At 44.0% G+C, this 14,785-nt stretch overlaps 2 protein-coding genes across 3 annotated transcripts in view; one reads left to right on the forward strand and one right to left on the reverse strand.

Annotated features, from left to right (window-relative positions):
* Positions 1–145: 145 nt before the first annotated feature.
* znf526 (zinc finger protein 526) lies at positions 146–10,736 on the forward strand. Of its 2 annotated transcripts, none has more exons than XM_084357468.1 (8): positions 146–520; positions 1,002–1,389; positions 1,592–1,749; positions 3,589–3,684; positions 4,007–4,818; positions 4,920–5,055; positions 6,467–8,092; positions 10,129–10,736. In XM_084357468.1, the coding sequence occupies exons 2-8, from the start codon at positions 1,095–1,097 to the stop codon at positions 10,285–10,287; spliced, it is 3,282 nt and encodes a 1,093-aa protein (XP_084213594.1). In that variant the 5' UTR covers positions 146–520; positions 1,002–1,094; the 3' UTR covers positions 10,288–10,736. The 2 variants fall into 2 exon arrangements, with proteins under 2 accessions (XP_084213594.1, XP_084213593.1); XM_084357467.1 differs by having other exon boundaries at positions 147–520; positions 3,586–3,684.
* A 1,098-nt stretch (positions 10,737–11,834) lies between these two features.
* The window catches only part of cicb (capicua transcriptional repressor b), a 34,321-nt gene continuing 31,370 nt past the window's right edge, over positions 11,835–14,785 (reverse strand). Inside the window, exons 14-16 of the mRNA XM_084357618.1 lie at positions 14,705–14,778; positions 13,859–13,990; positions 11,835–13,773 (exon numbers count right to left, since the gene is read on the reverse strand). Of these exons, the coding sequence (XP_084213744.1) occupies positions 13,484–13,773; positions 13,859–13,990; positions 14,705–14,778 (496 nt within the window). The 3' untranslated portion in view covers positions 11,835–13,483. The remainder of the gene's footprint in view (positions 13,774–13,858; positions 13,991–14,704; positions 14,779–14,785) is intronic.

Genomic DNA, 14,785 nt, shown 5'->3' on the forward strand with positions numbered 1-14,785 from the left:
GTCCTGGACATGTGGCTTACATAATATTAACAGAGTCAACAACGCTTTTTAAAAACGACCAATCGTTTCTATGAGTCTTAATAATTTTGTAACGGATTAAAGCACAAAAGTACCTCACTTAAAATCAAAAAGCTCACAAAGAAACTATAAAGATGAAAAGGGCTCGGGATTAAAGGGCTAAAATAAAAAAAAACTAAATACAAAAAAAAACTCTCCAGTCGACCAAAAAACTACAACACCCAACAGCTAGGCGGGTTAATGATTGACAGTCAGCCTGTCCAATCACAGACACTGAAATGTTCAGACTACCGCATTGGGCGGGGCTTCCTATCACAAGAATGGAGGCGATCGGCGGGCAAACGCTTCATTACACGCTTTGAAATGTAATTTCCCACGAACTCTTTTACATTTTTGGATTTCCGTGCCACAGCTGACGACCGGGGACAAACAAAAAGCGTACGCTTGTGTGAACTGCGAGTGATGACTACATGGGCAACTGTCCAACGAGAGTAAATGAGAGGTAAGGAGAAAGAAGGGCCCGCCGTTGTAGCCGTTGAGCTGCGGGGAAAAGTGGGTAGCGCCGCCTGACGGACCGCCCGACGAACCGGGGAGCCGCTGTCAGGAAACCGCGGTGCCGAGAAACAGGTCTGCAATATCGGAGGGAGCGCCGCCAACAGCTCTCCATATGCCATCACACACTGTAAACAATGATATGAATCACATTTGGGAGGAAAATTAGGCATTATTTGTGTGGTACTACGGAGTAGTGGACGCACTGTTAGCAGCACAGGGCCTCCATTTGGCTAACGGCTGAAAAATGCGATGTTTGCTCGCGGAGTTGTTCCAGAGTGTGTCTGTGAGAAAACTGCTGTCTTTTATATGACTGGGCATTTATGTGTACGAGTATGTGACTAATGTTTGAGTTGTGTGAGAGAAAATGGCCACTACGTACTGACAGAGTTGTCTTACCTGTTGTCATTTAAATGATTTCTTTACCACAGGTGTGCCTTTACCTTCTGGATGACTGAAGTACTCCTCATTCATTGGACGCAGCATTGAAGTCACATAACACAGCACACCCATAGAGCAGCAGCATGGCCGGGCAGCAGGAGGAGGCAGAAGGTGTGTACATGGAGCACCAGTATATGTGCAGTGAGTGCCATCAGCTCTTCAACACCCTTGAAGATGTGCTGATCCACCAGCAGATCCACACTGGCCAAGAGGGAGAGGGAGAAGGGGAGGTCATGAGCATCCAGGGTGTCCACGAGTTGGGGCAAACCCAGCAGTATCAGTGTCTGGAGTGTGGGACCCTCTTGGTGAACCCAGAGGAGCTGCTGCAGCACCAGGAGATGCACATGAGAGAGGCTGGGATGGAGGTGGAGCAGCAAGGTGAGTGAGCATGAAAAACTGGAGACGTGATGCAACGTGATGCTGTTTGTGGGAGTGGATTTCTGGCTTTTTACAAGGAAATGCATTTATCCAATAAGATAACGGAAGGGAAGCAAACATTTGGCTTCATACTATCTGTAAGATTTCTATTTTTCATGGTAAAACCAAGAAAGAGCTGATTGTGCATGTGACTGTTTCCCAGAGCTGTGTGAGGTTTTGGAGACAGAGGAGGCAGGGTCGGCAGGACCTGTCCAGTACCAGTGTCTTGACTGTCTGGCTCTGTTTCACTCACCTGAGACCTGGCTGGAGCACAGACGGACCCACAGCAGGAGCAGCACTCACAGTAACACTGAGACAATGGTAAGGGATCAAAAAAGACTTCTTTGTTCTGATCTGGAAAGTATAACTGATTAACTCAAGTTTTCTGTATGAGTACTCGAGTAGTGTTTCTGCTGCGATCGTCACAATCATCACACGCAAAATAATAAACAGACTGGTGCAGACTTTTTAAAACAGTAACACTTATTTTGTCTGTATGTCGCTTCCTGAATGTAACGTCGTTGTATCAATCACATGTTATTATGCAGTGCATGCAGATCATAACATGTGCAGTATACACTGGGCTACAGCAGTAAATGATACTGGCTATATTCTGCTGCAGACATACTCACACATCCTAGTTCTAGATTTGTGTTTGCTAACCCAACTCTCTTAAATGATCAAGTGCAGTATCTTGTGTTGTTATGTTGTTTTATTGAGATTTTTCAAGGAACATTAACACAAATGAACAAGTACAAAAGACAAAAAATACACAAGACTAGACAAAAGCACAGAGTCTCTCTCCATAACATTAATGATTCAGGAGTCCGTCAGCACAGCACTGGTCTTTTGAAGATGTCATTGAGTGACAATCGTACAGATCAAACCTGGAAACAAAAGAAAAGTCCCTGCATCACAAAGCAGAAAATAAAGAAAGAACTGACTCCTTCCATCTGCATGTGACTTCATAGAAAAATGATTATACATAATAGTAGTAAACATGAGACATACGTGTACATCTAAAAGGTAAATAAATCCCTCCATAATATATTGTCTGGCTCCTATGACATGTTGCCCCGTATAATATAAGACAAAAACTGCTTCCAGACAAGCAAATATGACTTTTTATGGTTATGCAGGTTGGCTATCATTAAATCAAATGATGCGCTCTCTGTAGTTAGTTTAACACACTCTCTATATTCAGGTCTAACTTGGCTTTTCCAGTTAGGAAAGGTTTAAACTTTGATGCTGAAATCAAGCCTATTAAGTATAAAGCAAATGCTGGCTTGGAGAGCTTGGGTAAACACGACCTGTCACCCCAAGAGGGAATAGGCGAACGTCGCTACTACTGTACTGTTTTGATTATCTCTCTCCAGAAAGGCAGAACCAGAGGGTTTCAGGGATAAAGGTGGCTTCACGCCCTTCACATTTCCAACACAAACTATTTAGTGCATTGTCATTTTTATTGGGAGTTTGTTTTCAGACTATCAAGTTCTGAGAAAATGCATTTGGCACACAAAATGGCTGACACCTGAAAATACTTGGTCAGATCTTATTATAGAGGAGTTAGGCTGAGAGTTAGATTCCAGCAGTAATACAGGTGTCAGCATTCATTTTCCATTGTGCTCAACTTGTTTATGAAATTTGTTTATTTGGTAGCAGTCAAAACCAGTTTTAGATTCTGGAAATATTTTTCCACGAATACAGTAGCAAACTCTCCTAAAAATCTCTGGATGGTGACGACACTTAGTGAATCATTTTCCAAGAAAGATAACTTGTGATTGTTTGTGACTTTGCATTAATTAAATTTGTGTCAGGTGCCATATACTCTGACCCAAATCAGTGACTATCTGATTTGGGTTGTATAAGAAAGCAGAGATTGGTTTGTTTCTGTTCAGTAATTCTAGAAAATACCAGTTTCAATAGTTGTCACTGCCAAACAGCAGACATCCAGTCTCTGAAGCGTCTGATAATCGACTAAAAGAGAGATGAATCAGAGTGATGGCACCTCTAAACTGTTTGGACCTTTGCTATGCTAAATGAACAAGCAATCATCAAATATAATTTAATAATATAAAACTAATTTCTGTAGCGCTGCATTAACTGAATATAAAAATGAAATTAAATGGAGTAACCCATATTTTTTGTCCCTTGAAGCAGGAGTATGTGCTTCAGCCCGATGGCACCATCACTCCAGTGAATCACATGCAGAACTACGTGCTGAGTGAGCAGCAGGCTGGAGAGATCTTGGCACAGGTACTTGGGATTGTAAACATCTCACAGCAGAGGAACAGATATGACAACTTGATGAAGGGTTTTTAAGGTGCTATTTGTAAGAAAAGTTGATTTTTGAGTCTCATTACCAACTCCTCAAATACTGACGCTCTGGGTTTCCCAACTTGTCAAAAACTGATGCTTTGGGATTGTAGGACGTATCGGATGCCATCCCAAAGTGTCAGTTTTTGATGAGTTGGGGATGAGATAAAAAAAATCAACCTTTCTTACAAAATAGCACCTTTTAAGTTTTCGCTCTTTGAGGGTAAGTTCCTTTGTCAGCATTTCTGTGTGTATGTTGCAGGTGTTCGCCCAGCAGCAGCAGCAGCAGCAGCAGCAGCAACAACAACAACAACAACAACAGAAGAAACGTCAGTCAGTCTCCAGACATGCTGCACCCTCCCGTTCCTCCCTGCTGCCACCAGTGACGGCCACCCCCGGCTCTGCGACCATGCACCTACAGATTCTCACAGCTCAAGCGCTGGCAGACAACTCTGGCACTCCCAGTCTGCGCCGCTCCAAGCTGCCCCCTCTACTGCCTGCTGTGGGCCGAGGCTCTTCGGCCAAGCTAGGGGTCCTGGAGAACGGTGTCCAGAGACTGGAGTTAAGGTTGGCCCCCGGTGTCCAGGATGACACCCAGCAGCAGCAGCAACCAACAGAGGTGGTTGTCATCCACCCGTATGAATGCTCAGAATGCTCCCTTCTCTTCCAGACCCCAGAGGACTTCCTCCAGCACCAGGGAGAGCACTTCCTGGGTCAGGACAAAGAGAGCGGAGAGCCAGGCGTCATGAGTGGCTTCGAGGAGGTGCGAGGGAGGGAGGAGACTACAGAGAGGGTGGAGGACGTTAGGATTAGAGTGGCAGAGAAGAAGGTAGCATTCTGTGCCAAGCCCCAACCGTGTGAGATCTGCAACCGCACCTTCACCTCCATCAACCGGCTGGCTGCTCACAAACGTGTGCACGAGCTGGGCACACATGAATGTCCAGAGTGCGGCAAGGTGTTCAAGAAGGCGACTTCACTGCAGACACACATGCGCACACACTCGGGCGTGGCCAGGTACCTGTGCGTGGACTGTGGCAACGGCTTCACCACCGAGATGACTCTTATCATGCACAGGTAAAAGGCTCAGCGACAACACGGCAGTCAGGATAACAGTGAGAAACTGACCTCAGATATGGCTAATGATTGTTTCATCTTTTCCTTCTGGTGTCTTACAGGAAGTCCCACACTGCAGATCCTCTTCACAAGTGTCAGTTCTGCAACAAAACCTTCACCAACATGACCAAGTACCTCTACCACCGGAGAACCCACCTCAACAAGGACTCATCTGGCACACCTGTCCCTGTCTCTATGGTAGTAAAATAAGCATTTATGTTCACAACCTCTAGTTAAAACCTCATATACTCACTTGAAAACAGTTAAAAGACTATACATTTAAAGTTTATCTCGTCAACTCAGTTGATTTTTGTGAATGTAAGCTTATTCTATGTTGGTACAGGGGCAACAAAAGACTGGGAAACTTGTGTAAAGCTAAAAAAAATACCTGTTTGGAACTTTAAACAGGGAAACCGTTTAACTGATAACAGGTGATCGTACCATGATTGGGCATGAAAGGGGCATACTCGAAAAGCTCAGTCGTTGACAAACAAGGTTCACCACTCTGTGAAACTAATTGTATTAAGGTTATAACTACAGAGGTGGAATGGGGAGACAGTTTTGTTCCTCCTCTGATCTGCCAGCGGAATTAGTAACAGAGCCGCTACAGAGGTGAATCGACCTCTGTGTGAAAGTGTAAGTCGGCAGTGTGGGACAGTGGTGCGGCATTCTGATGCCGTTCACAGTCTGACAGCTAAACAGATCCTTCACTGGAACTCTCTCAAAATAAAAAATAAAATATCCCACCCTTGAACCCACTAAAGCAACGTTACAAGACCAGACAACATTCGTCTAGCAGGCAGTGTCTTTCGCAACTTATATCAGGATAAAAACACTGAATTTATACGTGGAAGAGTTGCTGTCATCCTGTCTGTCCTACTGACACTTCGTCATACTTCTGCCCGGTAAACGGAGTCTGTCCCCGGCAGCAAGAGCCAGGCGGTGAATTTTGAGCAAAAAACTCTTTCGCCTTCCACTATTGTGTTGTTGTAGTTACTGTCTTTGGCAACTTATATGGAAAAAAAAAATCACCAAATTTATGTGGAATAGTCACTGTGACCTTGTGAGTCTAAAGTGAACTTCCCCCTGGAAAACATCATCACACGCAGTGAGAGCCAGACAGGTTCCACTGTTTATGATGGTGATTATATGATGTAGTTTTCGAGCAAAAATCTTCTCTTTGTTGCTTTCCATATAATTATAAACAGTCCGTGGATACATTTTTAGATATACAGGTGGAAACGTGTTAAAAAAACCACACAGATCTCAACGTTATGATGTGTACTGTTGCGCCTATTTTGGTTCCACAAAGCTGGTTTGCGGAACGAAATGACACACTGGAGTGGCTTCATGCCGGCACTGTTTGATTCAGTGTGAACAAACAAAGGCGGTGTAGAGGGGAGCCTTCGTTGCGGTGCTATTGCGGACTCTCTGTTTGAAAAGGGCTTGTGGAACTCATCCTGTGTATGAAGGATGTTACTACATGGACTCGTTATTGGTAAACGCCATTAGTTTGAAATGCTTGCATTCATGTTTTACACAGCATCCCAACATTTTTGGAATCGTGGTTGTAGGTTTCAGTATGACATTTGCCTGTTTTCTTCTCTAGGTCTCAGCTCCAAGAAGAGCAACTAGCTCAACTCTTGCCATCTTACAGAGAGCAAGAGAGAAGAAGAATTCTGACTCTGATGACGCAAAAAGCCAGATGCTGGCCCCTCTCACAGAGGAAGAGATGGAAAAGATGGGGGAAGAACACAAAGAGCTTAAATCAATACAAAGTTCTCAAGGGGGTGAAGTGGAGAAACGGGTGGAGGACAACAACATGGAGGTGTCTGCCCCACTTCAAGGCAAAACCACTGACCCCCAGCAGGTAGCAGATTCCACCAAGTCTAGCTCAGCTCCAAACTCTGCTCCTCTGAATGACACTGGAGTCACACCTGGCTCCGCTGATTCAGCAGAAGCTGCTTCAGCTACATCATCAGAAAAAGAGCCTTTTTCTTGTCGTTCCTGCTCTAAGACCTTCCCCTCCCAGCTGCAGCTAGTTCACCATCGACGCAAGGCACATGTCACCGAGCGCAAGTTTGTTTGTGGCATGTGTGGCAAGTGTTTCAAGAAGCACATCCACGTGCGCAACCACATCCGCACTCACACCGGTGAGCGGCCCTTCCAGTGTTCAGACTGCGGCAAAACTTTCTCATCCCTCGCCAATCTGATGAGGCACAACCTCATCCACTCTGGCGTGCGACCATACCGCTGTGATGTCTGCCACCGCTCCTTCTCACAGTCCTCAAACCTCCGTCAGCACACCTTGCTGCACTCTAATGCTGCAGCACTTACCTGTCCGGACTGCCCGGCCACCTTCCGCTGGCCCACCAAGTTAGCAGCACATCGCTACACCCAACATCCAGGCGCTCCAGCTCCTTTCCCATGTCCGCACTGTGAGGCTGGCTTCCTGACCAAGAGGCAACGAGAGAGCCACTGTCTGGAGCAGCACCCCACCATGGCGCAGGCTGGTACAGGGATAGAAGTCGGCAAAGAGACAGACAAACAAGCAGAGGTGGGCAAAGATCCGAACTCAGAGCCCTCCACCTCGAGCACAGTAAAGACAGAATCAGGGGATTCATCCAGTTTTGTGCGAGGGGGTTTAGATTGCAACATTTGTGGGAAGAAGCTCAATTCTCCTGCCAATCTGCGACTTCACAGACTGAGCCACTGCACCTTAGGCCCAGGGCGGCCCCGCTGCACCTCAGGGAAGCGACCCAAAGCCCACCAGTGTCCCGTCTGTGGCAAACTTTTTGTGTCGTCCTCCGGAGTTGCACTTCACCTGCGAGTCCACACTGGTGAGCGTCCCTTTCCTTGCCAAGTGTGTGGCAAGCGCTTCCGTCAGAACACTCACCTACGAGAGCACCTGCGCACACACTCGGGCGAACGTCCATTCCGCTGTGAGGTGTGCGGAAAGGGTTTCATCCAGAGCATGCACCTGGCTGAACACCGTCGAACACACACAGGCGAACGGCCGCATGTGTGTCCACAGTGCGGCAAAGCCTTCAAGACCTTCTCCAACCTGAGGAACCACAAAAAGACCCACGCCCGGCAGCAGAGGCTGGATGAAGAGGCTGCCGCTCAAACTGCCATGGAGACCGGCTCTGCTGTGACAGTGGTGGACACTTCGACAGTGGAACTAGCTAACGGGCAGCCTCAGCTCATCCAGATCCAAACGTCAGATCTTCAGCAGGTTAGAATGAATCTAGAAGTCACCTCATCCATTAAAACTGCCAATAAAAAGCACAGCAAGAAGCTAACGTGAGCATAATGCCATGGGGACTACGTTTAGCCCTATCTAGTAAATAGATCAGTCAAGTTTTCCTGAAAAACAATGTATAGACTCATGAAAAAAACGATCCCCCTCAATCTTCACATAAGATCCAACAGAAGTATGAGGCAGTGTCTGTCCCACAGACGCGGCCTGATCTAGACAGGACTGTTGTGCCTTTACTGTAGCTATCCATTCTGTAGATAAAGGTGCAAAGGTGGAATGAAGGGGTCATTGTTTTTTTGCCTCTGAGCTGGCAGCAGGGGTAGCGAGAGCGTTGAATTGATGTCTGTCATTTGAGCTGGCATGGGGACAGGACGGGACAGGGGTGTGACGTTTTGACAACTCGTTATGCGTGCGTCTAAAAAGTAGTGTAGACAGTGTAGAAAGGGCTTGTATCTGCAGAGACCCTGCCATCTGTTTGTAATTTCTCATTTTGGGGTGTCCCGAACGTCTCCAGCCAATAATGGCGCACAAGGTGTCCGGGCGGGACTTTTACGAGGCTGTCAGACCTGGTATCAACATGCATCCTGGGTGATCTGATCACAAGTGGACAGCTGTAGGTACAGATGTGAACACCCCCGAGACGTATTGAGGAGGTCGAGTCACATCGGACCACATTTGGAGGTCGTCTTGGCCATTGTTTTCGCAGTAGGGGTCAACTGATGAGGCTTTTTCAGGGCTGTTACCGATTATTAGAAATCAAGGAGACTGAAAACAGATATTCATTTGCAGTAAAAATGAAAATCAACCAGTCATGAAATAAACCTAAGTACAATTTAGGTTGCTAGGTGCTGTTCTTAAGTGCAATTAAGTGCAAGACTTTACTTGAGTATTTGCTTTTTCTGCTACTTTTTACTTCTTCGCCACTACATTTGATACATTTAGTTACTAGTTACTTTACAGATACAGACTATTCCGTGTCTAGGTTAATAATCGTGACGTGTTACCAATCAGGTACTGTTTTAGGCTCAGCACATTTGTAAATTATTTTATCTGCAATCTGACAGACAAATCACTGATACTCATAATCGGATAATGCTGAATATCGGCCCGATAAAAGGCAGAATGGATTGAGCACTGTTTGATTTCCATGTGTTCGCTAATGTGAATTACATGTGTGGGCTCGCTTAAAACCTGTTAATGTTCACAGCAGATGTTTGTAAACTGGTGTAACCAAGCATTGAATTAGTAACTGCAGTATCCCCGAGCTCCTTTTACAAATTGAGTGATTTTAAGAGGTGTTGGGTGAGGACAAACTTAACAGACTTTGTGAAATGGCAATGTCAAATTCTGAATCCTTTGAGCCTTCCTGTGAATTCAGCATTAAGTGCGATAGATTAAGTTTCATTCCTTGTCAGTTTGTCACGGCACCGTTGTACGAGCCTTGCTTCTTCCATGGCTGAAGTGCATCTTACCTCCTAACATTTAGCAGTTTAGCATTTACACTTAATTTTTGAGAGAGAAAAACATTCTATTGATTACAAACTTTAGGCAGCTGCTTTGTTGCCTTTGGAGAAAGATCCCTTATATTTAATTCTCATTCATTTGGCAGAAGTTATACATGAAAATATTTCTTTCCCCCATTGTATAAAAAACCATTTGTATCCATTTGTTCCAGTGATGTACGTGCTCATATAGAGCGGTGAGTGGTCACTCGAGACGCATGTCGAGACGCATTTAATGCCAGGAGTGAACTGACGGCATGAAGCTGTCCATTTGTGATCAGATCACTCAGGATGGACGTTAATACCAGGTCTGAATTCCCTCTATAGAATTGTAGGGACCAGATCGTTCTTCTGGTATGGTTGAGCTGGGGAGGAGAGGCAAACTTTGACAAAATCTAAAGTTTACACTGTTGAAAACTTGTGAGAGGATAACATTTAATCAGTAAATGTGTCCGTGTCCTCGCTGTGCAGTAAGCTAAACTCAATCTGGATTCTGTTTCCTCCTCTTAGGGGCAGGGCACTCCGACCATCATGTGTAATGAGTTTGGGGAGACGATAGCAATCATATCGACCAGCGAGGGAGAGGAGCTGCCTCTGGAGCAGGCCCTGGAGATCTATCACACAGCTCTGGAGAACAGCCTCGCTGTGGACGGACTGCAGCTCATCTGAGGACTCACCTTCAACAAAAATAAGATTTATCCTGCTGTCGCTGAATCGATGACTTCAGTAATTGTCTTAATGCTGACTGAAACAAAGACTGAGTATTCAGTTCAGTGTAATGGTTTACTGGAACCTGATCATTTCTACTGGACACGAATGCTATAAAATGACAAAATGCATATGGAGTTCAGTAACCACACCAAAGTATATCAACTTCCCTCAAAGCTCTGAGAGGAATCAGTATAAACATGTATTGAAATGATGAATACTTAAATTTGGCATTCGTTATGATAAGGACCATTGGTTGTGCCTCAGATGACATTTGTATGATTAATTTTATCATTTATATGAGATGGATGTGACTTCTTCTGTCTAAAGGTTTGCTCCTGCAAACTGTTGCAGTGAACTGTTCTGTTGTAAATATGTGGAATCAATAAATGGTTTTTCAAGATGATAAACATCTGTAACCCACAAACTTATTCAACAATCAACATTCACATAGCAAGAGTCGACTCTGTACAGCTCTGTAGAGCTGATGAGAACTTTTCATTAGCTACTTTTATTTTTAAAGAGGTTCTAGTGAACCATTTATATCAATTTACATGAATTAAACACTTCTTTATTGGCCATATGTGAGCAGACTGTAACACATGCCTGCAAGCAAAAGAAATGAGATTAGAGGAGTTTGTTTCCTGCATTCTGGTGACATTTAAAGAATAAAAAAACATTTAGTTTTACTTTTAATTCTCATAAAACACTGCAGAATAATTCACCCTCTGAGGTGAACTTTTGTAAATCTGGCATAATGTGATTACCACTTTTCATTCATATATTTTATGCCGTGTGTGTCAGCCTTTCGATGGGGATTGATGCAGTTCGACCCCCGTGATTGACAGAAAAATTGACATGGCAGATTTTACAGCACCTTTCCTTCAAAACTATCTTAACTGGATTATTCTCTCCAGGTTGCTGATATTTGTTTATATATTTGTCCTCTCCCACTCACTGAAAAGGACGAGATGCAGCAGACTACACCATGTACAGCACCAGAAACAGGTCATGATAACTAAGAAGTGAACATTTCTCATAAATTGGGAGAATTGTGAGCCCATAGGAGAATGGGAGTCTCCTGGAAAAATCGGGAGGGTTTGCAAATAGGTTGTAAAATGATGTGAAAAATGTGACCTTCCCTGTCGCTCTCGTTGATAATTTGTTTAAGTTGTTTGATGCTGCTGGACTGTGGATTTCTTTGTGAAGGACTTGGGTCAGCGTTACCATAACGGTCCAAAGGATGTGACGTTCTCGAGTGTCTCGTCTCAGAGCCTCTCTCCGAACAAAAATGATGCTTCACTTTAGATAAAAGTCTTGCACCACCTGTTTTTTTTTTTGTATCTCTGCTTAAGGAAAACCCATTTTTCACATTTCCAGCGATGAAATCACTTTAATTGAACACCTAATTTTATTTGCATACTGAAAGATACAGATACAAACTTAAATTATTCATATAAATTCCTCTCTTGTATACTGGAACAGCAAAACAAGGAGCATAACACAAAAACATTAACAGCCATATTTATTATTTTTTCCATTTCTTGTGTTTTACTTTTGGTAATGGGTGTCTTAAAAGTCAACTTATTGTTCAATGACAGATTTTTTTCCTTATCAATAATATAACGAGTCTACTGACTCTACAGTAATTATTTACAACACAACCAAGTCTTGCACAAAGACACAACCAGAATTAGATTCTACCAGCTCTCTTTGATTCATCACCCTCCCCTCGCTTCCCCCGGTTTTCTCTCCGCCTGTCTAAAAAAGGAGGTCTGGAAAGAGCAATAAAGTGACAAAGGGAGGAAGGAGGGAAGGGAAGAGGTGGAGGAAGGAGATGTACAAGTGTTGAGGGTATAGAATCAAACTTAGCCAGGGACAGAGAGGCATACGTCTAAAAACATACGGCTTATTACTGTTCAAAGAATATAAAGGTCCACGTCGTGTTTTCTGTCCTCCTCTTGGAAATGAGTAAAAATAAACTGCACCGCAGGTCCTTGCTGAGGCGAGAGGCCAGTCAAGGGAAGACTACAATGGAGGAACTGCACAGGTGTGGAGCAGCATCGCTCACCTGCCTCCAAAATGATATATTTATAAAAAAAACTAGTACAACAAATCAACAGCTGGTAGAAATAAAGGAAACGAAAGGACCGGGGCTCACTGCAATGATATGAGAAGTAATAATAATAATAATAATAATAATAATAACCATCGGAATAGTACAACAACAAACTGAATATGACAATGTTAAAAAAGTTAATAAAACTGCTTGGCAATAGAGGATTAAGGCCGTATCAGCCTGACCTCTACGACTAAGAGCCAGGATGTGCCCATTGACTCTGACCCTCCTCCTTCCTTCATGGCTAGCGAATGAGAGGCACAGGAATGCTTGGTTCCTTCCTTCTGGCATGTGCTCGGGTCAGTCGCAAGAAGGGAGGACTTGGCCAGACAAGTTAATTGCAGGAATGATGGCACTGCCAGAAATCTACTTTGAATTTCAGTCAGTTTTTTTTTTTTTTTCAGTCACTTCCTGGTAGACCTCCCCTGAAGGTCTACATGTGAGCAATAAAATGGAGAAAATCTGATCGTTGCAGGTCCGTAGTAATGAGTTCTCTTGTCAAATCAAATAGTTTCCGGCTGTTGAGGGCCCAGCCCCCGAATGTCAGCAGAAACAAGACAGTTAAGTCTACATACAGCTTGTTCCTCAAGCAGATACTTTACTCCTCTTATCCTACTAAAAACAAATATCAAAACATGTATCGTCCTTGTTTTAAAACCGCCCATATAGGGTTCGTCAGGTCCCTTCGTTCAAAAACAAGAACCCTTTTTCTTCTTCAAGGTGAAAGAGTGCAGCTGCACACAATGGTCCTTCGTTCACTGGCAAACATGGGAGCTTTTTCTCCAAGGTGGTTAATACAGAGTGCTAATTCAAGTGTGGGAATTGATAGTTTGTGTGTGTTATGTGGTAGTTTTGTGCCACTGGTCGGTCAGGTGTCCTTTTTTTTTGGTACAAGGGTCACACATTACAAAAAAGAACCCTCATCCTATCATTGCATACAAACATCTCTCACTCTCACAGGTTGAAATCAGGATCAAATCAAAACAAGTGTGTAAGCATGTGGGGGGTGGAAAGGTGTGACTGATTTGTCAGCGTCCCTCATCTAGAAGAGTCCTGTGAATCGCGAGCATCCTCCGGGCTCGCCTCTGTCCCTTGCTCGTCTTCGTCATCCTGCAGGTCCCCGCATCCTCTCGCAGATCCTTCTCCTGACTGGGAACCGGAGGGTCCAGGGAGGGAACCAGTTGAGTCCGGGATGCCTAAACCCGTGGCGTCAGAGGGGGTGGCCGTCTGCATGATCTTCTGCCGGACCTCCCTGATCTTCAGCTGCAGACACACCTTGGTGGGGAATATATCAGAGTATCTGGTCTGGAAGGCTGCAGTGGCTTGAGCTGGAAAGAAAAAAGACAACATGGATGAATGTGGAAAGTCGATCTCAAAGTGTTTCTGTATGCAGTGTGTGTTTTTGTGTCTTACCTGATGGAAAGAAGCCCTGCTCCTGGAACAGCTGCATGACCAGTGCTCGCCTCTGGTCCAGTGTTCGTCGCAGGGAGGAGTACGGCACCTTATCAAACTCCATTTCTGTCAGGATGTCTTCTCCGTCCGTGGCTGTGAAAGAGACAAAGAGTTGAGTCTTCAGGTTTATTTAAGTCCCTTCATGCCTACTGGACATATTTCATTGCACAATCTCATCTGTTGTTTTGATTCCTGGAAAATAAAGTATAATATATAGTATTCATTCCCTACACGAGGGTTCTGTCCCACACTAGGGGTTTGCCGAAGCTTGGTGGGGAATCACAAGGCTTTCTTGATTTTAATGGGTGTAAGAAAACTTTTTTAAAAATATATGAAATAGGTTTATATCTCAGGGGGCATTTCATTTATTTCAAGGAAGAAAACTTAATAAAAATGTTATGAAGTATGTATGATTGTTAAATATAAGAGAACATATACATAGTAGAGACAGAGAATTGTATGCAAAGTTTCTAAAAAATATCAAAAAGTATTAAAATGTTCACAGGGAACAATCTGGTGCATTGCAAAGTTTTTTTCTACAGAAACTACTTCATGAGTTAGTCATCGGTGAGTATTTAGACTCATCCTTCAATAACATGATAACTAAGAATCTTTATGTTCTTACCCAGTTTATTGTTTTTTCTCATTAAAATAATCACTTTTGAAAACATGCACAGATTATTCTCACTGGAGGTGAGAGTGACAAATATAAAGCCAACAACAGAGGAGGACTTAATTTCAATTACCCATTTAGAAAAGTTTTTTACTAGAATGGTCTCCGTGCTTTTGCTCCTCCCTGTGTATTACCTGCTCTGTCGAAGGTGAAGATGTCTCCCTCACACTTGGCGGCACTTTTAGGTGTGTTGGGCTCCGAGCTGCAGCTTGAGC

This window comes from Pagrus pagrus (genome assembly GCF_965226575.1).
Source record: "Pagrus pagrus genome assembly, chromosome: 7".
Classification (NCBI taxonomy): Eukaryota; Metazoa; Chordata; class Actinopteri; order Spariformes; family Sparidae; genus Pagrus; species Pagrus pagrus.